The following is a 24,220-nucleotide window of genomic DNA, read 5'->3' on the forward strand; positions in this document are numbered from 1 at the left end:
CTGCCTTTTTTCAGCAAGGGCATTATATGTCTACAATAGACTTACAGGATGCATATCTTCATTTTCGGATTCATCCAGCTCACTATCGGTTTTTTGAGATTCTCTTTTCTAGACAAGCATTACCAATTTGTCGCTCTTCCATTTGGCCTAGCAACAGCTCCAAGGATCTTTTCAAAGGTTCTCGGTGCCCTACTCTCTGTAATCAGAGAGCGGGGTATTGCAGTGTTTCCTTATTTGGACGATATCTTGGTACTTGCTCAGTCTTTACGTTCTGCAGAATCTCATACGAATCAACTAGAGTTGTTTCTTCAAGAACATGGTTGGAGGATCAATTTACCAAAAAGTTCCTTGATTCCTCAGACAAGGGTAACCTTTTTAGGTTTCCAGATAGATTCAGTATCCATGACTTTGTCTCTAACAGACAAGAGACGTTTGAAGTTGGTTGCAGCCTGTCGGAACCTTCAGTCTGTCATTCCCTTCAGTAGCTTTGTGCATGGAGGTTTTAGGTCTCATGACTGCAGCATCGGACGCGATCCCCTTTGCTCGTTTTCACATGAGACCTCTTCAACTTTGTATGCTGAACCAATGGTTCAGGGATTATACAAGGATATCACAATTAATATCCTTAAATCTCAATGTTCGACTATCTCTGACTTGGTGGTTAGATCACCATCGTATAGTTCAAGGGCCCACTTTTGTTCGTCCAACCTGGACTGTGATCACAACAGATGCGAGTCTTTCAGGTTGGGGAGCTGTCTGGGGATCTCTTGACAGCACAAGGGGTTTGGAAATCTCAAGAGGCAAGATTACTAATCAATATTTTGGAACTCCGTGCGATTCTCAGAGCCCTTCAGTTTTGGCCCCTATTAAAGAGAGAGCCGTTTATTTGTTTTCAGATAGACAATGTCACAACTGTGGCGTATGTCAATCATCAAGGTGGGACTCGCAGTCCTCAAGCTATGAAAGAAGTATCCCGGATACTTGTTTGGGCAGAATCCAGCTCCTGTCTAATTTCTGCGGTTCATATCCCAGGTATAGACAATTGGGAAGCAGATTATCTCAGTCGTCAAACTTTACATCTGGGAGAGTGGTCTCTTCACCCAGATGTGTTTTTTCAAATTGTTCAGATGTGGGGGCTTCCAGAAATAGATCTGATGGCATCTCATCTAAACAAGAAACTTCCCAGGTACCTGTCCAGGTCCAGGGATCCTCAGGCGGAAGCAGTGGATGCATTGACACTTCCTTGGAGTTATCAACCTGCCTATATTTTTCCACCTCTAGTTCTCCTTCCAAGAGTGATTTCCAAGATCATCATGGAGCAATCGTTTGTGCTTCTGGTGGCTCCAGCATGGGCTCACAGGTTTTGGTATGCAGATCTTGTTCGGATGTCCAGTTGCCAACCTTGGCCACTTCCATTAAGACCAAAACTTCTATCTCAAGGTTTGTTTTTCCATCGGGATCTCAAATCATTAAATTTGAAGGTATGGAAATTGAACGCTTAGTGCTTAGTCATAGAGGTTTCTTTGACTCAGTGATTAAAACTATGTTGCAGGCTCGTAAATCTGTTTCTGGAAAGATTTATTATCGAGTTTGGAAGACTTACATTTCATGGTGTTCTTCTCATAAATTCTCTTGGCATTCTTTTAGAATTCATAGAATTTTACAGTTTCTTCAGGATGGTTAGGATAAAGGTTTGTCTGCAAGTTCTTTGAAAGGACAAATCTCTGCTCTTTCTGTTTTATTCCACAGAAAAATTGCTAAACTCCCTGATATTCATTGTTTTGTACAGGCTTTGTTTCGTATTAAGCCTGTCATTAAATCAATCTCTCCTCCTTGGAGTCTTAATATGGTTTTGAAGGCTTTACAGGCTCATCCGTTTGAGCCTATGCATTCTTTGGACATTAAATTGCTTTCTTGGAAAGTGTTGTTCCTTTTGGCCATCTCTTCTGCTAGAAGAGTTTCTGAATTATCTGCTCTTTCTTGTGAGTCTTCTTTTTTGATTTTTCATCAGGATAAGGCAGTTTTGCGGACTTCATTTAAATTCTTACCTAAAGTTGTGAATTCCAACAACATTAGTAGAGAAATTGTTGTCCCTTCTTTGTGTCCTCATCCTAAGAATTCTTTATAAAGATATTTACATTCTTTGGATGTGGTGAGAGCTTTGAAATATTATGTTGAAGCTACTAAAGTTTTCAGGAAGACTTCTAGTCTATTTGTTATCTTTTCTGATTCTAGGAAAGGTCAGAAGGCTTCTGCCATTTCTTTGGCATCGTGGTTAAAGCTTTTGATTCATCACGTTTATTTGGAGTTGGGTGAATCCCCGCCTCAGAGGATTACAGCTCATTCTACTAGGTCAGTTTCCACTTCCTGGGCTTTTAAGAATGAAGCTTCAGTTGATCAGATTTGCAAAGCAGCAACTTGGTCTTCTTTGCATACATTTCCTTAATTCTACCATTTTGATGTTTTTTCTTCTTCAGAAGCAGTTTTTGGTAGAAAAGTTCTTCAGGCAATTTCTTTCATATTGGCAAGAGTCCATGAGGCCCACCCTTTTTATGGTGGTTATGATTTTTTTGTATAAAGCACAATTAATCCAATTCCTTTGTTATGCTATTTTTGCTCCTTTCTTTATCACCCCACTTCTTGGCAACTTGTTAAACTGAATTGTGGGTGTGGTGAGGGGTGTATTTACAGGCATTTTGAGGTTTTGGAAACTTTGCCCCTCCTTGTAGGATTGTATATCCCATACGTCACTAGCTCATGGACTCTTGCCAATATGAAATAAATGAATTTATCAGGTAAATTCTTACATAAATTATGTTTTTCTTGGTCGAATGACTTGGTATTCTTGACAATGGGAGGACTTTGCCTCTTCAGTTGCAATCCGTGCTTGTAGGATGTTGGAGAGACGTCTGTTCTGTCTCTGTGCCCGGTCTTATCGCAGGTTTTGCTTGGTATAGGCGTGGTCTCCTTTACCTGTTGGGCCCCTTTGGGTCTCTGTGAGCTGGGCTCACTCGTGGAGGTGTTCTTTTTTGTATTGGGGGACCTTTCGGTATCCTTGGTTCTCCTTCGCCTTGTTCCCTTGGGGGTTTCGGTTGGTGTCTCCTTCATTTGTGGAGATGAGCGGTGGAGGACTGTTTGTTGGGCGACGGTGTCTCCTGGAGGACTGTTGGCTCAGTCGAGTCCGTTTGCGGTCTCTAGTTTGGCTTCTGGACTAACTGTGAGTCAGTGTCATTGGGGCATTTCCTCTTAAAATGTTCTCGGCTTCGGACGAAGCAGGGGTTTTTATCGGGTACAGGTTCAGGCTTGGTGACTTCAGTATGGGCCGCCTATTGTACCCTCCCGTCTTGGCATTCAGTGTCCTCTATAGCTTGGGTATTGTTTTCCCAAAAGTAATGAATGCAGCTGTGGAAACCATTTAAGAAGAAAAACATAAATTATGCTTACCTGATAATTTCCTTTTCTTCTGATGGAAAGAGTCCACAGCTCCCCACCAGTAATTTTATGTGGGGCATCCTCATTATTCTTCTGGCACCTTTTACCCTGATATTTCTTCTACTGTTCCTTGTTCCTCTGCAGAATGACTGGGGGATGAGGGGAATGGGAGGAGTATTTTAAGCCTTTGGCTGGGTTGTCTTTGCCTACTCCTGGTGGCCAGGTTCTTATTTCCCAAAAGTAATGAATGCAGTTGTGGACTCTTTCCATCGGAAGAAAAGGAAATTATCAGGTAAGCATAATTTATGTTTTCATAGTCCCAAAAAAGGAGGGGACTTTTAACAGGTTCCTGAGAGTACCTTCTTTCAAAATGGAGACTAACCGTTCCACCCTTCCCTTGGTAAAATATAAGTATAGTCAGTATATGACCACTGTCGATTTAAAGGATGCGTATTTAAACATCCCAATTCATTTGGATCATCAGATATCTTCGATTTGCCTTTCTAAACAAACAGTATCAGTTTGTGGCCCTACCGTTTGACTGTTCCTTGAATCTTTACCAAGGTTCTTCAGACAAGCTAAACAAAAATTTTAAAAACTTTAAGGCAGCCCCAATCAGCCATCTACTTTTTCTGTACGCTACCTTTTCTATTTCTGATATAATTTCTGAGGAATGGAATAAGCTAGGTGTTCCTTTAATTCCACCAAAAAAATTAAAAACTTCCTTCTGCATATATAGAGGTATGGGACACAATTCCTTAGATGGATGAAGCTATTTTCACAATTGCTTATTCAGGGGGCCTCTCTTCTTTGGCCAGCATAGGTGGTGAATCAACACAGACACCATCCTGCAAAGTTGGCGTGAAGCCTGGAGTTTTTAGAGCGCAAGGAGTATGTGCTTCTCGGGACGCAAGGTTACCAATAAAATTTCTGAAACTCCCCTTAATCTTCAGGGCTCTCCAGAGTTGGCACAACCTCAGGCAGGAATCCTTTCTTCGATTCCAATCTTACAACAGTGGCTTACATCAATCACTAAGGGGAAAATCACAGTTCCCTTGCAATGAAGGACATGTCATCATTGCAGGATCTCAGCTATCTACATCCCAGGTGTGAACAGTTTTGAGGTGGGCTTTCTCAGTTGCCAGTTTCTTCACCCAGGGGAGTATTCTCTGAACTAGGAGGTTTTCGACCAGACAATGAGACGTTGGGACTTGCCAGAGGTAGATCTCATGCCCACTCCCTTGAATTGCAAGCTTTCCTGATATTGTGCCAGGTTCCTCAGGCGCCTCTAATAGATGCCCTAGTTATTCCCTGGTCGTTCAACTTAATTACATATTTTCTCCATCTGCATTGCTGTCCATGGTGATAGCTAGAATCAAACATGAATGAGCTTTAATCATTCTAATTGCTCTGGATTTGATTTGCAGAGCTTCATCTCAGAATTTAAGGCCCTTAAAAAAGAAGGTACTTTCATTAGGATCTCAAAACTCAGAAAGTGACTGCCTGGCGATTGGACACTGTGCTGTCTCAGAGGTTTATTTGATATGGTTATTGGTAACTTTTTATGTAGGCCAAGATTCCTTATATCCACACCTTATTCAGGCTCTGATCAGCATTAGACCATTTATTCAACCATTTTCTCCTCTGTGGAATCTTAATCTGGTTTTGAGAGGGTCCTTTTGAACCTATGCATGGCTTAGATCTTCAACTTTTGTCCTGGGAGTTTTTTTTTTTTTTTTTTTTTTTTCTTTTCTTAGCAATTTCTTCAGCTAGAAGTTTCTGAGCTTTGACTTTAGCTTGCAAAGCTTTATTCATAACCACCCATTTTATAGCAGGCCATAAACTAGTTACTAAGCATTTGTTTGAAGTTTATAGAACACTGCATCATCTTATATACCGTATAATTGTATATACTGTAACCATACACTTGTATAATCAATACCATTGTGACACCATGAGGATTATTTTTATACAAAACATGACATGTCTTTCTTGTTTCGTCACCAAGTAACATAAACATTATCAAAACATATCTTTAGTTTTCCTAGAGTGTCACTTCTAATTGACCTCAGGTCTGTTTCTTGATAGAATACACTGTTTTCTGTCACTCTGTGTTTACAGCTTGGTTCATAAAGATCACTCTCCTGAGAAGAGTGAATTGTACCTTCTATCGGGTTCTCCAGATATGATATAAAAATCATTCTTCCCAAAATGTTGACTTCTTTGATAAAATCATTAAATATTTTCATAACCATCTTAGCATGCTTTTCAAAGTTTTATAATTTTGAGGTATATGCCCCTTAAGAGGCTGCTTTTGGCAAGAAGGTTCTGCAGGCTGTAGTGGCTGATCAATAACATATATGCCTTAACTCTTTGTCCCTACTTTTACATGGTGGTCTTGTGGACTCCACTGCTGGGGATAGGTTCCCACATGTGTTGGTGAGAATTCACATGCCTTTGCACAGTTGGCAGTGGTACATGTTTTGTACTTCATTTGTCACTTTATCTTTCCCTTTTTCTGTTTTCCTCTCTATACTTGGTCATATGTATTAATGAGGAATTCAGGGAGCAAATGTAATACCTGTTCTTTGATCCTAATAGAGACAATCTCACTACCCAATAGAAAACATACAAAACCGAGGGATGTTTTATTTGCTCCTCATCAAATGTGTGTACCTCATAACATTTAATAAATGCAAAAATGGGTGACACTACATAAGAGAAACAGGACAACAGTTCAGGGGTTGAAAGAATCTCCACCAATTCGCAATCGGCTACAAATAAAAACACTAGTAGGTAGACATTTTAACAGACCAAATCCAGGATTTAAAAATAACATTAGTGAAAAGGAACTTCAGATACTAAAACTAAACAAGAATTTGGAGATACAAATAGTTTTATTCCTTTAATTCAGGGTGGAACCTAACCCATGAATTTATGAGCTCATATATTTCTTAAAGGGACAGACTACACCAGAATTATTTTAAAGGATAGATAATCCCTTTATTACCCATTCCCAAGTTTTGCATAACCAATAGTTATATAAATACACTTTTTACCTCTGTGATTACTATGTATCTAAGCCTCTGCAAACTGCCCCCTTATTTCAGTTCTTTTGACACTTGCATGTTAGCCAATCAGTGCTGACTCCTAGGTAACTCTACGTGCGTGAGCAGAATGTTATCTATATGAAACCTATGAACTCTAGTGGTGAAAAACTGTCAAAATGCATTCAGAGAAGAGGCGACCTTCAAGGTCTAAGAAATTAGCATATGAATCTACCTAGGTTTAGGTTTAAACTAAGAATACCAAGAGAACAAAGCAAAATTAATGATAAAAGTAAATTGGAAAGTTGTTTAAAATTACATGCTCTATCTGAATCATGAAAGTTTATTTTGGACTAGACTGTCCCTTTAAGGACATGCAAATCTTCTAATTCCTTAATAGTATAACATTCTTTACGCATGACTGGTATAATACCCCCCACCCAGTGGAGACAGATTATTCACACATAAGTTGCAACATCATCCTGCATTCTGTTTACCACTTTCTTATGCAATTTCTTATCTAAGTAATCATGTTCAGGGGTCATGAACATCTTTAGTGAAAAAGGGTGTGTGTACAAGCGCTAAGGTAATCCCCAAGCTGTATCCAAACAGAGATCCTAACCAACCTCCAAAAAATATGCACAAGTAGTAAGAAGTGAATACAGCGCCAACAAGAGGCCAAGGGATAAATATACTCACAGAGAGATAAAAGAAGATTATTTAATGAACCATGTTAAAAAGCATCAGTAATAAAAGACTATATATAAAAAATGTAAAAAGCACATATAAATAAAATAACAAATACAGGAATATCTTACAGAAGCGGCTCAAAGGGCCAAAGCTGATAATTACAATAAAAACAGAGGTAATGACAGGTGATCAGTATGAGTGGTACACCAGAATAAGAGTGTATACTGATAAAACAGAATTAGCCTAAGTACAACTGTAGCAAGTGCATCAAGCAAAAAACTAATAAACAATAATACAAACAATAGTGTTCAAAATTAGTGTTACAAAAATAGTGTTCCAAAAAATAGAAAAATGCACTGCAGTGCAAAAAAAGGGGGGGTAGCAAAATAATTGTATAGATACAATCAAATAGTGAGTGAGTGCAAATGGATATAAAAATGCTAGCTACTTAATCCAGTGAGGTTAAGATATAATTAAATAAAATACACAATATGCAATAACATAAAAAATAAAATACACAATATGCAATAACATAAAATATAAAATATAATCCAAAAAAGTGTTCAAAAAGTTGATCAACAAATGTTAGTGAAGAACAAAAATAAGTCAATCAAAACTAAAAAATGGAAAAAATGGGTGATGAAAAGCAAGGTGAAAGTGAGGAAATTGATTCCTTCCAATGTTAGTTACTTTAACAGATCCAAATTCCTGAGTGTGGTTGCTGAAGTAGCTGATTGGATCCTAGCACCTGTCAGCTGCTCCTATGGTATCCTAAAAAGTGTCCCTGTAAAAAAAAGAAATTCACAACATAGTGTATCCAATATGAGAATGAAGTAAAGATTAAAGTAATGCTTACCAATATGTCAACGCGTTTCTGACCTCAAAAAAGGGCCTTTCTCAAGACTTTTTTTTACAGGGACACTTTTTAGGATACCATAGGAGCAGCTGACAGGTGTTAAAGTAACTAACATTGGAAGGAATCAATTTCCTCACTTTCACCTTGCTTTTCATCACCCATTTTTTCCATTTTTTAGTTTTGATTGACTTATTTTTGTTCTTCACTAACATTTGTTGATCAACTTTTTGAACACTTTTTTGGATTATACTTTATATTTTATTTTTTATGTTATTGCATATTGTGTATTTTATTTTTTATGTTATTGCATATTGTGTATTTTATTTAATTATATCTTAACCTCACTGGATTAAGTAGCTAGCATTTTTATATCCATTTGCACTCACTCACTATTTGATTGTATCTATACAATTATTTTGCTACCCCCCTTTTTTTGCACTGCAGTGCATTTTTCTATTTTTTGGAACACTATTTTTGTAACACTAATTTTGAACACTATTGTTTGTATTATTGTTTATTATTTTTTTGCTTGATGCACTTGCTACAGTTGTACTTAGGCTAATTCTATTTTATCAGTATACACTCTTATTCTGGTGTACCACTCACACTGATCACCTGTCATTACCTCTGTTTTTATTGTAATTATCAGCTTTGGCCCTTTGAGCCGCTTCTGTAAGATATTCCTGTATTTGTAATTTTATTTATATGTGCTTTTTACATTTTTTATATATAGTCTTTTATTACTGATGCTTTTTAACATGGTTCATTAAATAATCTTCTTTTATCTCTCTGTCATGAACATCTTTACACATCCCTTTGAAACTTTTCCAAAGTTTATACCCTACAACTACTACACAATAAATGTTCATGTTAATTTTTAAATACCTGTACCTTACCATGTTCAGTATACTGCTTACAAAAATAACTGAGCTTCATTTGTACATCAAATTGCCTGCCGAAGGGGACCTCAATGTCTTGAAAGTTTGCAGTTTTATCCACTATAAGTTAGCTTTTAAAGGTTTCACCAGTAAATCGCTTTTGTTTTCTTGGAAAATAATTTTTCCATTTTGAAGATTCGAAATACAGTATGACATTTGTTAAATGTACAAATCCACAGTAGAAAAGCACAGCACCTCCTGTGAAGTGCACGCTGTAGTAAGGATACTGCCAAGCCTTCAATCATATTCCACCACCAGCAGCACTTAAGCAGTAGAAAGAACTTCATTTCAATATAACAGGGTCACATACAGAGCAATGTTTTGGGCACCAGGCCCTTATTCGTGCTAATCTAATACAGAATCATACACTATAATATAGTCCAGCCTTCCTTCCATGACTAATCGGTTACTCAATAACAAAATTAAAATTGTACAACTACTCAAAAGTTTTATATTATATCCAATATTAAAAGCATTCTTAATTTAACAGGCCAACAGAAGCACATTACAATTTATAAAAGTAACCACCATTTTCAAATATGACAGATACATCTTTTTATTTATGCTTACTGATTGCATTTAATTTAATGTGATAGTCCAAAACGCTTTTTCGGATTTACAAATTAAACTGAATGCATCCAGGGGGCATGAATGAGTTGAATTTGTCTGTATATTTTTAAAAATTGAGGTTACTATTATAACTTTAATCTGCTTCTGTAGGTCTGTAAAATTTTAGAACATTTTTAATTGGATATACTATGACTTCTGAGTAGTTGTATAATTTTTTTAGGCATGCACCAAAATGAAAATTCTGGACCGAAACTGAAAATTCAGGATGCCCCTGGCCGAAAACAGATTTTTTTATTTATTTTTTTAACTACAGTGTGTGTGCGCGTGCGTGAGAGAGAGAGAAAATTTGTGGGATAGGGCCTGTGGGGAGTGAGAAGTTTTTTGTGGGTTTTTACATATGATCAGAAGTCCATAACCAGTAAAACCAACCACAGAGAACATTTGCACAAAATTAATTGCAGTCAAGTAATGGACTCAAACAGCAGCTCTAGGCTAGCATCAAATTTGAGATATGCTACCCAATAAATTTACCGAAAATAAGTAAAAAAAACCCTGAAAACCGAAATAACCAAAAATGCCATTTTCATCCGAAACGTTTCTGCTGCCGAAATTTCAGTGCTCCCTAATTTTTATATCTATGTTTGTTATTGAGTAACTAATTAGTTTCTTTTAATTGAATTTAGGTTAGATCACTACATGGCACATGTACAGGTGAACACTGATTGGTGATGGAAGGAAGTCTGGGCTATATAATAGTGTATGATTTTGTATTAGAATAGCATGAATAAGGGCCAGTTGCCCAAAATGTTGCTCTGTATATGACCCTGTTATGTTGAAATAATGGTCTTTTTAATGTATAAGTGGGTGCTGGTGGTGGAATTTGTTAAATGTACACAGTGTATTAAAACAAGTTAATATCACCGTTATGTCTGTAACACTCCACAAATTAGTGATATACAATTTTTATGGAATCTTTTGGTAATTCCAGCCCTTTTATTCCTTTTCGTGTTTAGGTGTTCTATCTACTTGGAGACCGTGAACCAACCAGTGCAGCCGCTCACTCTCAGTTTGCAAAGGAAATTGCCACAGCCTGTGGAGCTGCTCTCTGTCCTCACATGAAGACGTTGAAAAACAGTGGAATGAATAAAATTGGCCTCAGGGTCTCTATGGATATTGATATGGTAATTTGGTTGTTTTTTAAGTTGTTGCCGTTAAGTTGAATGCACCTTGGAGCCAAAGTTTTTTTTAATGAATTTGCTTTATCTGAAGAGGCCTGTACTGACAGGCATGTTTTGATATAAACATGGGTCTATGGTTTGTATCTGCCATTAAAACCTATAAAGTCTGCCAATATTTCTTTCATGTACTTGGCAAGAGTCCATGAGCTAGTGACGTATGGGATATACAATCCTCTCAGGAGAGAAAAAGTTTTCCAAACCTCAAAATTCCTATAAATACACCCCTCACCACACCCACAATTTAGTTTTACAAACTTTGCCTCCTATGTGGAGGTGGTGAAGTAAGTTTGTGCTTGAGTTCTATGATTTCTTCTATGATAAGCGCTTCTAAGCATTCTAAAGCCCAATTCCTCTCAGAGTACAGTGTTTGTCAGAGGGATGTGAAGAGAGTATCGCCTATTGATGTTATGGTTTTCCTCGCGGGAAATCTTTTCAAAGATTCTCTGTTATCGGTCGTAGGGATTCATCTCCTACCTCCCTTTTCAGATCGACGATATACTCTTATATACCATTACCTCTGTTGATACTTTTTCAGTACTGGTTTGGCTATCTGCTATATGTGGATGGGTGTCTTTTCGGTAAGTATGTTTTTTTCTTATTTAAGACACTCTCAGCTATGGTTTGGCGCTTTATGTATTAATATAAAGTTTTAAATGTATGTATTTTACTTATATTTGCCATGAGTCAGGTCTATGTATATTTCCTTTTGCAGACTGTCAGTTTCAGTTTGGGAAGCATGTTTAGGAAGTTATTTGTGTTACCTGGGGTATAGTCCTTTTTTTTCAAAATGACTGTTTTTTCTTTTCGCGTGCAAAATTAGGCTTGCGAGGGCGCAAAATGCTGTTATTTATTGTGTCATTCTTTGGCGCAAAGGTACGTCTTTGATGACGCAAGTTTATCATTTCCAGCGTCTTATTTGACACCAGGTTTTCCTTGCATGAGGTTGCGTATGTTATGACGCGAGTTGCGTCATTTCTGGATATTGTTGGCGCCATAAAAAATTTCAACTTCCTTTTGCGTTGTGCGTCATACTTGGCTCCAAAAAATGTAGTTAATTTTTCACCCCACTTCCTATATGCCTCTTGCCTTCTATATGCTCAGAGGGCTATGCTGATTGCATTTTTTTCCCATTCCTGAAACTGCCATATAAGGAAATTGTCAATTTTGCTTTAATGTTTTTTCTTTTACATTTTGCAAGATGTCTCAATCTGATCCTGTCTCAGAAGCAACTGTTGGAACCCTGCTGCCCGATCACAGTTCTACCAAAGCTAAGTGCATCTGTTGTACGTTAGCTGAGATTATATCTCCAGCTGTGGTATGTAACAGTTGCCATGTACAAGAGAAAAGGAAATTAAAAGCGCTAGAGGATGTGTAAACCCAGCTTAACTAGTGTCTTGATAAAGCCTAAGGGTGAAATGCGTTGACTTGACACTGTGCTTTCTTCAATTTTATCCTACCTTTTATGTTATTTGATAACATTACTGTATTTTGAAGGACTTTACTTTCTATCTGAACTTTTATTATTTGCTGTGCCTGGTGGCACCAACATACCAACACAGGACTCCCCAGTCGCTACTAGCGACCGCACAGTTAATCATCACTAAGGATCTCTCAGTCGCCATTAGCGACCGCCAAGTCTTTCAACAAAGGACTCTCTAGTCACATTTAGCGACCGCAAAGATTTGTTCAGCATTAAAAGATCTTCCAGTCGTTCCGAACGACCGCCAAGTCTTATATTTAAAGGATCCATCAGTTGCTTCTAGCAACCACAGAAACCAACAACATCCAGTATTTCTAGTCGCTACATAGCAACCGCAAAGTCCGTAAGTAAGGCTTATAAAGTCTGTACAAGTCTCGATGGTCTGCATCGCTTATTACTAAGCACAAAGAAATAACATCAGTCACTCACTGTGACCGCAAAGATTTTCTAGATATCCCCCAGGACTTCCTTCTCTATTAAGGAATAGGGGCTGCTATGAGAACATCGAACGTCGCTGTCACACGTGACGTCAGAGGGGTCACGTAAGAGCCATATAAAAAGGCGCACTCACTACCAGTCGGTAACGCCAAGCCGTAAAATTTGGTGATCACGGCCTCTCACTAAACAAGCTTATTTGTTTCTCCTTACTTGCTATCGGCAAGCAAAAGATTTACTTTATTGCTCTGGGATTGAAACATTTTCCACAAGCGCAAGTACTGACTGTTTTATTTTATTGTAATGGGTTCATTTGAAGTTGCTACTGTTTAAGGGAAACGTCCCTTCATTTTAGTTTTGCATTGTTTTAGAAATTGTAATCGTCTAGTTTGCATAATAATCCCTGATACACTGTTTTAAATAAATTGTTTTATTGGAACTTTCCATTAATACATTGTTCGTGCTTTAGTTTACCTCTATACATTGGACACATATTTCGATTGATATTATCAGATAATTAATTTTATATTTTTCTGGAGATTGCGCATCCACATTATTTACCTTATTATTTTCTGTGTTGGATATAATTATACATTAGATCATTATACACATACACCCTTGCTTTTAGCGCTTAACTTATTTTTTGTATGTAACAGTTGCCATGACAAGCTTTTGCACACAGAGAACATTTCCATCAGTACTAGTACAGTTTCTGTTGTTCCTTCAACATCTAATGTACATCATATCCCTGTTGATATGAAAAATTATTTTGCTGATGCGATACAGAAGGCTTTGTCTGCTATTCCGCCTTCTAATAAATGTAAAAGGTCTTTTAAAACTTCTCATAAAATTGATGAAATTTCGAATGACCGACAACATACTGAAATATCTTCCTCTGATGAGGATCTCTCTGATTCAGAAGATCCTACCTCAGACATTGACGCTGACAAATCTACTTATCTTTTCAAGATTGAGTATATTCGTTCCTTATTGAAAGAAGTGTTGGTTACTTTGGATATTGAGGAGTCTAGTCCTCTTGATATCAAAACTAGTAAACGTTTAAATTCTGTTTATAAACCACCTGTGATTACTCCTGAGGTTTTTCCAGTTCCTGATTCTATTTTTGATGTGATTGCTAAAAAATGGATTAAGCCTGGTACTTCTTTCATTCTTTCTTCTAGGTTTAAAAATTTGTACCCTTTGCCAGCGGCTAGATTAGAGTTTTCTACTCTTGCCAAACGTACTACTATTCCTATGGAAGACAGTACTTCTTTTAAAGATCCTTTAGATAGGAAACTTGAAGCTTATTTATTTTCTGGCTATCTTCTCAGACCTGCCATTGCTATGGCTGATATTGCGGCTGCATCAACATTTTGGTTGGATAGCTTAGAGCATCAGGAAACAGAGCCTGATTTTTCTAGCATTGTTCATTTGCTTCAACATGCTAATCATTTTATCTGTGATGCCATTTTTGATATCATCAAAATTGATGTTAAATCTATGTATTTAGCTAGAAGAGCTTTATGGCTCAAATCTTGGAATGCTGACATGGTATCTAAATCTAGATTACCATCTCTTTCTTTCCAAGGTAACAATTTATTTAAAACATTCCACAACTCTGATGCGTCTCTCTTGTCCTTGCAGGGTATAGACCATGTTCCACGGTGGAGAAGAGGTGGCAATAGACAAAACAAACTTAATTTAAGAGAGGTATACTGGATATTTACCCTAAATACGTCTATGCCCCATGGTCTAAACCTAAGGAGGGATATAGATTTATGTGTCTAGAGAGCTGTACATATATGAAAATTTCTTTCTTTCCTTATTTTGACCTGATAAACTTTCTATTGTGTTAATTGTTTGAATTGAATTAGAATATTTGTTATAATTTATGAATTTTGTAATTTTGTGAATCAAAATCTTTTTAACATTATAACATTCTATGAATTACTATATAACTGCAATTCTAACTATTATGAAATGTTTATCTTTTTGTATGTTTTCCTGTAATATGTAGGAATGAGTGTTTTTACATTTAAATAAGTTATATACACTGCATGAGGGAGATAACTATTTCTAAACATTTAAATATTAATATATGAGATGTATCTTTAAATATATTCACAGCTGTAGCCTATTTAAGTGGAAGGCAGCTGCTGCTCCTTTAAGCAGTGAACAAGTGCTTGGTAAGCACGAAACATGTCTGCTGCATGAGGAGCGCAGCTTCTCTCCCTTTTGTGTATTTTTAACTGGTCAGTTTGTGCTGTTGGATTGACGGACTGAACCGTTTGCTGTTTTTATACTATTTCAATAAAGTTTGGATATATTTTACGTTTGCCGGCTCCTGGGACATTATTTGACTATTTGGATTAACAATTTATTTGGTTCTCAGTTGGATTCAATTATTTCAACTATCACTGGAGGGAAGGGAGTTTTTTGACCTCAGGATAAAAGATCTAAGAGTAAAACTAAAGCTTTAAATAAAAAGAGAGAAGCGCTCATCCCGGGAACGAACAATAGCATAAAAGCTTGTTCTATGGCTAGTTACCACCCAAGTAGCAGCCTCTTTTTGCTCAACATGTGCCTTTCAAAGAGAAGAACTTTCCTGAAGCATATCAGTCTGATCCTGACTTCACAGTACAGTACAGCCCCGAAATAACAGGCAATCCCTCTCTGAATGAGAGAAACAGCAAAACCCTAGACGTACGTTTCGGCCTATTGTGGGCCTCGTAGGGAGGTGCAGCCATATCCCTCTAGGCACACCGAGCAACGGGTCCACGTCTGTTCCCAGGTTGAGCGCTTCTCTCTTTTTATTTATGCAAATTATGACACTTTGGGAAGTCTTCCTAATTGTGATTCGGGAATCCAGACGTGGACCTGTTGCTCAGTGTGCCTAGAGGGATATGGCTGCACCTCACTGACGAGGCCCACAATAGGCCGAAACGTACATCTGGGGTTTTGCCATTTCTCTCGTTCAGAGAGGGATTGCCTGGTATTTCGGGGCTGGACTGCACTGTTAAGTCAGGATCAGACTGATATGCTACAGCAAAGTTCTTCTCTGTGAAAGGCACATATTGAGCAAAAAGAGGCTGCTTCTAGGGTGGTAACCAGCCATAGAACAGGCTATTATGCTATTGTTCATTCCCAGGTTGAGCGCTTCTCTCTTTTTATTTATGTAAAACTAAAGCTTCTAATCGTTTTCGTTCTTTTCGACAGAACAAGGAACAGAAAACCAATCCTTCCCGTAAAGACTCTGGTTCCAATTGGAAACCTTCTTCAAGTTGGAATAAATCCAAGCCTTTTAAGAAACCAAAGCCAGCCTCCAAGTCTGCATGAAGGTGCAGCCCTTGATCCAGTTCAGCTGGTGAGGGGTAGATTGAAATTATTCCAAGACATTTGGGCAGATTCTGTTCAAAATCAGTGGATTCAGAGTATTGTCTCTCAAGGGTATCACATACGATTCAGAGTAAGACCTCCTGTGAGAAGATTCTTTCTCTCTCACGTTCCAGAAAATCCGGTGAAGGCTCAGGCTTTTCGGAAGTGTGTTTCAGATCTAGAGCTTTCAGGGGTAATAATACCAGTTCCGTTTCAGGAACAGGGTCTAGGATTTTATTTGAATCTATTCATAGTCCCAAAGAAAGAAAATTCATTCAGGCCAGTTCTGGATCTGAAGTTTTTGAATAGTTTAGTAAGAGTCCCAACTTTCAAGATGGGGACTATAAGGACTATTTTGCCTTTTTTTCAGCAAGGTCATTATATGTCCACGATAGACTTACAGGATGCATATCTTCGCATTCCGATTCATCCAGACCACTATCGGTTTCTGAGATTCTTTTTTCTAGACAAGCATTACCAATTTGTCGCTTTTCCATTTGGCCTAGCAACAGCTCTAAGGATCTTTTCGAAGGTTCTCAGTGCCCTTCTATCTGTAATCAGGGTGCTGCGGTGTTTCCTTATTTGGACAATATCTTGATTCTAGCTCAGTCTTTACATTTAGCCGAATCTCACACAAATCAACTAGTGGTGTTTCTTCAAAGACATGGTTGGAGCATCAATTTACCAAAGAGCTTCTTGATTCCTCAGACAAGGGTCACTTTTTTAGGTTTCCAGATAGATTTAGTGTCCATGACTCTGTCCTTAACAGACAAGAGACGAATGAAATTGGTTTCAGCTTGTCGAAAACCTTCAGTCTCAGTCATTCCCTTCATTGGCTATGTGCATGGAAGTTTTAGGTCTCATGACTGCAGCATCAGACACGATCCCCTTTGCTCGTTTTCACATGAGACCTCTACAGCTTTGTATGCTGAATCAATGGTGCAGGGATTATACTCGGATATCACAATTGATATACTTAAATCCCAACATTCAACTCTCTCTGACTTGGTGGTTAGTCCATCATCGTTTAATTCAGGGTCTCTTTTGTTCGTCCTACCTGGACTGTGATCACAATTGTCACATTCCCGGTCTCTCTAAGAAATTTCCCATAAAAGCTTGCTGCTCCCAGAATACCCTGCTTGGTATTCTGATCATTTAACCCATAGTATCTAGCCTATTGCTACCTCCTGTGCCATGCTAGAAGTACCTTGTATTGTATTCAACCATTTGTTCCAGCTCAGAGGACTTTCTGGGATTCCTGTCTTCAGTTTGGTTGCAGTTGTTTGCAACTTAAACTCCCTTTACTTTAGCCATTAAAACCACTCCTCCAAGAATTCCTCAGCTATCTGTCTCCACTCTGACTGTTACGGTAACATCATCACCAGCTGCTTCTACTCTTCTGCGTCTCCCTGCTCCCAGGACACGTTGCCTTCACTCTTAGCGTTCTGCTACAGATAACAATCATTCTTGTGAATCCTCTTCCTTCAGTGACTGAGACACCCTCTCCAAACACGCAAGTTATTTATTCATGATATCCTTTTGTCCTCATTGCCTGGTGAGATATTCTTTCCTCATTTTTTGCTTGTTTTATATGCATATAATTTAAACCAATTTATATTCTGCAGTACTGCTTTATTTTCTAATAGCATTCTACATCTAACCGTTACCCACAACCCACAGTTCATGGGTTTTGTGGATAAAGGTAAAATTATATTAATTTGCCGGCCAAGAATAACTAGACTGTAAAAGTTCGACAGTTTAGTCTTAAAGGTACACAATCTTTCTTACTTGTTAAGCATTGTATGAATCTCTACTCAAGATGATAGAAACAGCCTATTAATTACAATATATACATATTGCAACACATAAAGCTTGACTTCTTATGGGTTATTACAACAACAGATGCAAGTCTTTCAGGTTGGGGAGCTGTCTGTGGATCTCTGACAGCACAAGGGGTTTGGAAACCTCAAGAGGCGAGGTTACCAATCAATATTTTAGAACTTTGTGATATTTTCAGGGCTCTTCAGGTTTGGCCTCTGTTAAAGAGAGAACCATTCATTTGTTTTCAGACGGACAATATCACAACTGTGGCATATGTCAATCATCAGTGTGGGACTCGCAGTCCCCTCGCTATGAAAGAAGTATCTTGGATACTTTCTTGGGAAGAATCCAGCTCTTGTCTAAATTCTGCGGTGCATATCCCAGGTGTAGACAATTGGGAAGCGGATTATCTCAGCCGTCAGACCTTACATCTGGGGGAGTGGTCTCTCCATCCAGATGTATTTTATCAGATTGTCCAGATGTGGTGTCTTTCAGAAATAGATCTGATGGCTTCTCATCTAAACCAGAAACTTCCCAGGTACCTGTCCAGGTCCAGGGATCCTCAGGCAGGGATGTGGATGCTTTAGCAGTTCCTTGGTTTTACCAACCTGCTTATATTTTTCCGCCTCTAGTTCTTCTTTCAAAAGTGATCTCCAAGATCATTATGGAAAAATCGTATATGTTTCTGATAGCACCAGCGTGGCCTCACAGGTTTTGGTATGCGGATCTTGTTCGGATGTCCAGTTGCCAGCCTTGACCACTTCCTCTAAGACCAGACCTTCTGTCTCAAGGGGCATTTTTCCATCAGGATCTCAAATCGTTAAATTTGAAGGTATGGTAATTGAACGCTTAGTGCACTGCTTAGTCATAGAGGTTTCTCTGACTGGGTGATTAATACTATGCTACAGGCTCGGAAATCTGTTTCAAGAAAGATTTATTATCGAGTTTGGAAGACCTATATTTCATGGTGTTCTCATAAATTCTCCTGGCATTCTTTTAGAATTCTTAGAATTTTACAATTTCTTCAGGATGGTTTGGATAAAGGTTTGTCTGCAAGTACTTTGAATGGACAAATCTCTGCCCTCTCTGTTTTATTTCATAGAAAGATTGCTAAGCTTCCTGATATTCACTGTTTTATTAAGGCATTGGTTCTTATCAAACCTGTTATTAAATCAATCTCTCCTCCTTGGAGTCTTAATTTGGTTTTGAAAACTTTGCAGACTACTTTTTGCTATCTCTTCAGCTAGAAGAGTTTCTGAATGGTCTACTCTGATTTTCCATCAAGATAAGACTGTCTTGCGGGCTGCGTTTAAATTTTTTCCTAAGGTTGTGAATTCTAACAACATTAGTAGGGAAATTGTTGTTCCTTCCTTGTGTCCTAATCCCAAGAATGCTTTTGAAAGATCTTTGCATTCTTTGGATGTTGTAAGAGCTTTGAAATATTATTATGTTTAAGCTACTAAAGATTTCAGGAAGACTTCTAGTCTATTTGTTGTCTTCTCTGGTTCTAGGAAAGGTCAGAAAGCTTCTACCTTTTCTTTGACATCTTGGTTAAAGCTTTTGATTCATAAAGCTTATTTGGAGGCGGGACAGTACCCACCTCAGAGGATCACAGCTCATTCTACTAGATCAGCCTCCACTTCTTGGGCTTTTAAGAATGAAGCTTCAGTTGATCAGATTTGCAAAGCAGCAACTTGGTCTTTCTTGCATACATTTACTAAATTTTACCATTTTGATGTAACTGCTTCTTCTGAAGTAATCTTTGGTAGAAAAGTTCTTCAGGCAGCTGTTTCAGTTTGATTCTTCTGCTAATGTTTTTAGTTTTTTCTTTCAATTTATGAGAAAAACTTTATTTTTTGTGGATTTAATTTGTTTCAGCGGAAAATGGCTGTTTTTATTTTATCCCTCCCTTTCTAGTGACTCTTCTGTGGACTTACACATCTTGGGTATTTCTATCCCATACGTCACTAGCTCATGGACTCTTGCCAATTATATGAAAGAAAACATAATTTATGTAAGAACTTACCTGATAAATTCATTTCTTTCATATTGGCAAGAGTCCATGAGATCCATCCTTTTTTCGGTGGTTATGATTTTTTGTATAAAAGCACAATTATATTTCCAGTTCCTCTTCTTTTTTCTATGCTTTTTTTACTCCTTATTTATCACCCCACTACTTGGCTATTTGTTAAACTGAATTGTGGGTGTGGGGAGGGGTGTATTTATAGGCATTTTGAGGTTTGCGAAACTTTGCCCCTCCTGGTAGGATTGTGTATCCCATACGTCACTAACTCATGGACTCTTGCCAATATGAAAGAAATGAATTTATCAGGTAAGTTCTTACATAAATTATGTTTTTTTTATCAAGTTTAATTTGTAAGATATCATAATGCTTATCCTAGCTATTCTTGAAGTCTCCAACAGTGTTTACCTTTACCACCTCCAGGTTAGTCCATGAATCAACCACCCTTTCTGTAAACAAATACTTCTGCAAATTACTCCTGATGTAGAAGGTTTATATTTTGCCGGGCAATATTGCTTATATGGAAACCATAAATTTGAATTTTATTGCAAAAACAAATAGGTTAACTCAATCTTGCAAACTATTCTAAACTATTTTACTTTTGACTATTTATTTCATAAGGTGGTGAGTCCACAAGCTATTACTTCTTGCATGCAACTTGTGGCCACTAGGATGAGTCAAAGATTCCCAAAACTCCAAGAGCACTTAATCTCTTCCACCTCTCTGGTATGTAAATCTTATCTTTGCCTCCACATAAGGAAGGTGAAGAATTTGGGTGCTCTGATTTTTTTGAGAGGGGTTCTCAGACCGATTTAAGTCCCATTTTCCCCCTCGGAGAGCTGCTACTTGGGACAGAGGAGAGATTGGAATATTGGGCAGTGACACAATTACTCCCAGTGAGGAGTTAGTCACAAGCCTGCCACAGGTGTTGCCTTCCTTTGCCTCCTCCTGTTGGGTCGTCCATATGCTCCTTATATAGATGCTCTGCTGTAATTTACATAGTACTGGATGGGCTCTCTACTGGACGCCAGTTTTCTGTAGCTGGTAAGCACGTGGGATGAGTGCAACGAAGGTGAGTAAGGATTCAGTACAATGGCACTCACATAGTCTACAGGCTATTTGCAGGTGCATTTGCATAATTATACATTTATAGCCAGGGGACATTTTACAGACATACCACATACACTAGACTTTGTTTATTTATTCTCTATATGTTTTTTAGGAGACAGGGTTTTGGACTAGGAGTTTTCACTTGGTATTTGTGCATTTTATCTTTGAAACTGGCATATGCAACATTTTTTGTAATTTTATTATTTTTTTATAATTATTTCTGATTTTGACAGTTCTTTTGTTAATGCTGTAGCTCGCTATCACTTCTCTGCGCTTGCCGGTTGAACAACTTTACAGTTTGTCTGTTCAGTGCTGTAGTGCATGCCAACTTATTATGCAGACCTTTTTCCCCCTCCGTGCTATAGTCATATTCACGACATCAGTTAGCGCACATTATGCTTTGCCTAGTCATTTTTACTGAGTGGCGCTGCCCACCTTTCTCTTTATCACAGCGCTCCTTAGGGAAGATTTAACGTAACTCAGAAGTGTGTATAGTAGATGAAGTATTAAAACAGTGTTAGCACTTCCCCTAAGGTGCTCGCTGCCAGCCCCAGTTCTCCCAAACCATATGTAGAAGGCACAAATGTAACAAGAGTGGCAGCGCTGTTTCACCCTCTAGGGATTGAAGCAGACCACATTCTCTGTTTTCTTGCTTTTCTCACCTCCAAAAACAAAGGCTCACAATAGTGTAGCAAATTCCAAACAGTATGGTGTCACAAAATTAGAGCATACTCACAGAATCTTAGTTAAAAATCAGCCTTTATTGAAACCATCCAACAGGACGTCTTCAAGTACAGCTTCCAATCTTTTATTAAATTATAGCTTGACGCATTTCAGCTATTGCAATGGCTTTTTTCAAGAGCAAAAATTAACAATGTAAAACAAGCTATTATAGCCTAGCACCTTCTCCATGACACACCTAGCAACAGGTCTTCTGAATCCAGTTTCCACCAGGGTGTTTCCTATACTCTTCTGTTGAAATGCATCAAAATTTTAACAAATGTATAATCATAATATGTCGATCATCTGCACAATTTTGATCAGTGATGCATTGCAACAGAATTGGCTTACAATCTTATTTCCCCGAAAATTAAAAGACAATGACACTCATGATATATTCCGAAAATAGCATTTAGATATTTATATGTAAAGTTGTTTTAATCAATTCAAATGCAAAAATACTTGTTCTATATTCCAAAAATAAACCTATGTTGGTGATTAACCTTTTAATCTATGAAACTGTAATAATCGTTAAACAAGCGGCCAATCATCAACAATCTAAACCTCTGTGTATACAATCACATCCAATCAGAACGTCTCTACGTCCCAGTCCTCAATCGAGTAGTTCTCACCTGTCTTATCTCAAGCAGGTCCGCTCTGTTGTTTATTCACTTGTTCGTTGCATCACTGAACTTGAACCAATCCTGCTATCGGCGATGTTTCCCTTATTGAATGTGTCGACATTATATCGAGTGTCCCTCATTGAGCCCCAAGTTCCATTATACAAACAGCTCATCAATGTCCACAAGCATGTTAAACAGTGTAAGACTAAATAGAAAAAGGGAGAACAGGTTAGAGATTATACAAAAATAACATGTTATTGCATTAGTATCCACAAAAGTGCAAAGATTAAACATTAAAACCCAAATTGGAAAAAAGGCAAAGTTAGAAATTTTAAAATTAAAAGGAACAGCCTATATAATTGAGCATATTAGGAGAAAAATATTCGGACAGGCCTAAGTGCCTCATCTTTCAACTATATGTTGCTTAACTAAACACAAGCAATGTCAGATGTCTAGCGCTTCAGATAAACGCTGCAACTTTTATATCTTTAAGTCCCCATTCCCCATATGTTTTTATGTTGAAAATCCACCACATTTCTTTTTTAAGAAGCAAAGATTCCAGACTACCTCCTTTCCATTACTGGTTAACCTTTTCAATGCCAAGGTTAACCAGTCATGGAGAGGAGGTAGTCTGGAATATATTTGACCTACGGATTAGCTACGTGAAGGGGGTAAGATTTCCTCTTTGTACAAACAGATCCAGAATGCGAGCAATATTCTAGATGTTGTTTAATTAATTGTAATGAAGATACCCAATAACTTTTTAATGTTGCGATGAAATTCCTATACCCTGGGCTCCAGCCATCCACTTCAAAATTAATTGAAAAAAAAATTGTGAGCTAAGTGTTTGAATTGTTCTCTAATCGGCGCTCTAGCCGTACGGCACTCACACAAATTCTTTTATTTATTTTTTTTATAGGTAGAGTGCTGATTGGAGAACCAGAGCACCACTAATTTCTCTATATAGCTGAATAGTAAATTCAAACAATAAACATGAATATCAGAAATAACAGTTTCAGTCAAATAATTCAGTATATTATCTTCTATTTTTGAGCACTGAGTCCCTTTTTCCTTAGTTTTGTATGTATTATTCCTCACGGTGTATGCAGCTCCTTATTCAGGTACCGGTGCAGTGTCCATAAAAATCACAAACTTAAAAGATCTGAAATACAGAGCATAAAAAGTGCAAAAAACTATATTATATAGCCCTAGGACATAATCTATACATTATTTACCTTGCTCTTTTGAGCACATCGGGTTTATTTTTTGGCACTCTTAGTATAAATTTTGCGCATCTGCCTTTGGGTCTACGCGTGTCGGGATAACGCACGTTAGTTTAACGCTCGTCTGGGTAAAATCTAATTATTTTCTTTTATCAGATATAATAACAGACAACTGACTTTTCTGTTCAAAGCAAGTATACTCTGGGGACCCTAATGCTTATTGGAACAAGTCCAAACAGGATAAGAAGTCGGTTCCCACCTCCAGAACTACTATTTCAGTAACATATGCACATATGCTCTAATACCTTGTGTTCCAGCATTTAACTACCACTCCTCCTCTTAGAGTAGCAGTGACATGTATTCTACATTTTCTTTTTTTCTTCTAACTGTCTCAAATTTCAGGGCCCTTCAATATTGGCCTCTGTTCAGAAATGGAAATAATTATTCAAGTTCAAAATAAGAACAAGGAATGGGATTTTAATAAAATCTTTCTTTAGAACAATGATGAGAAGACACATTCAAACAAATTTTGGATCTTGAACTCTAAACAGTTTGTAAGAATTCCATTTTGCAGAATGGAACATTTAGAACTATTCTACCTTTAGCAAGGTCAGTTTATGTCCATATTAGATTAAAGGA

The 24,220-nt window shown here is 37.7% G+C and overlaps 1 protein-coding gene across 2 annotated transcripts in view; it reads left to right on the forward strand.

The window, feature by feature from the left end:
• ZFYVE16 (zinc finger FYVE-type containing 16) overlaps positions 1–24,220 on the forward strand; it is a 645,028-nt gene that overhangs the window by 583,665 nt on the left and 37,143 nt on the right. For both annotated transcript variants that reach the window (XM_053701456.1, XM_053701457.1), the window contains one exon: positions 10,547–10,714. In XM_053701456.1, the coding sequence (XP_053557431.1) occupies positions 10,547–10,714 (168 nt within the window). The remainder of the gene's footprint in view (positions 1–10,546; positions 10,715–24,220) is intronic.

Source organism: Bombina bombina, chromosome 2 (genome assembly GCF_027579735.1).
Source record: "Bombina bombina isolate aBomBom1 chromosome 2, aBomBom1.pri, whole genome shotgun sequence".
Lineage (NCBI taxonomy): Eukaryota > Metazoa > Chordata > Amphibia > Anura > Bombinatoridae > Bombina > Bombina bombina.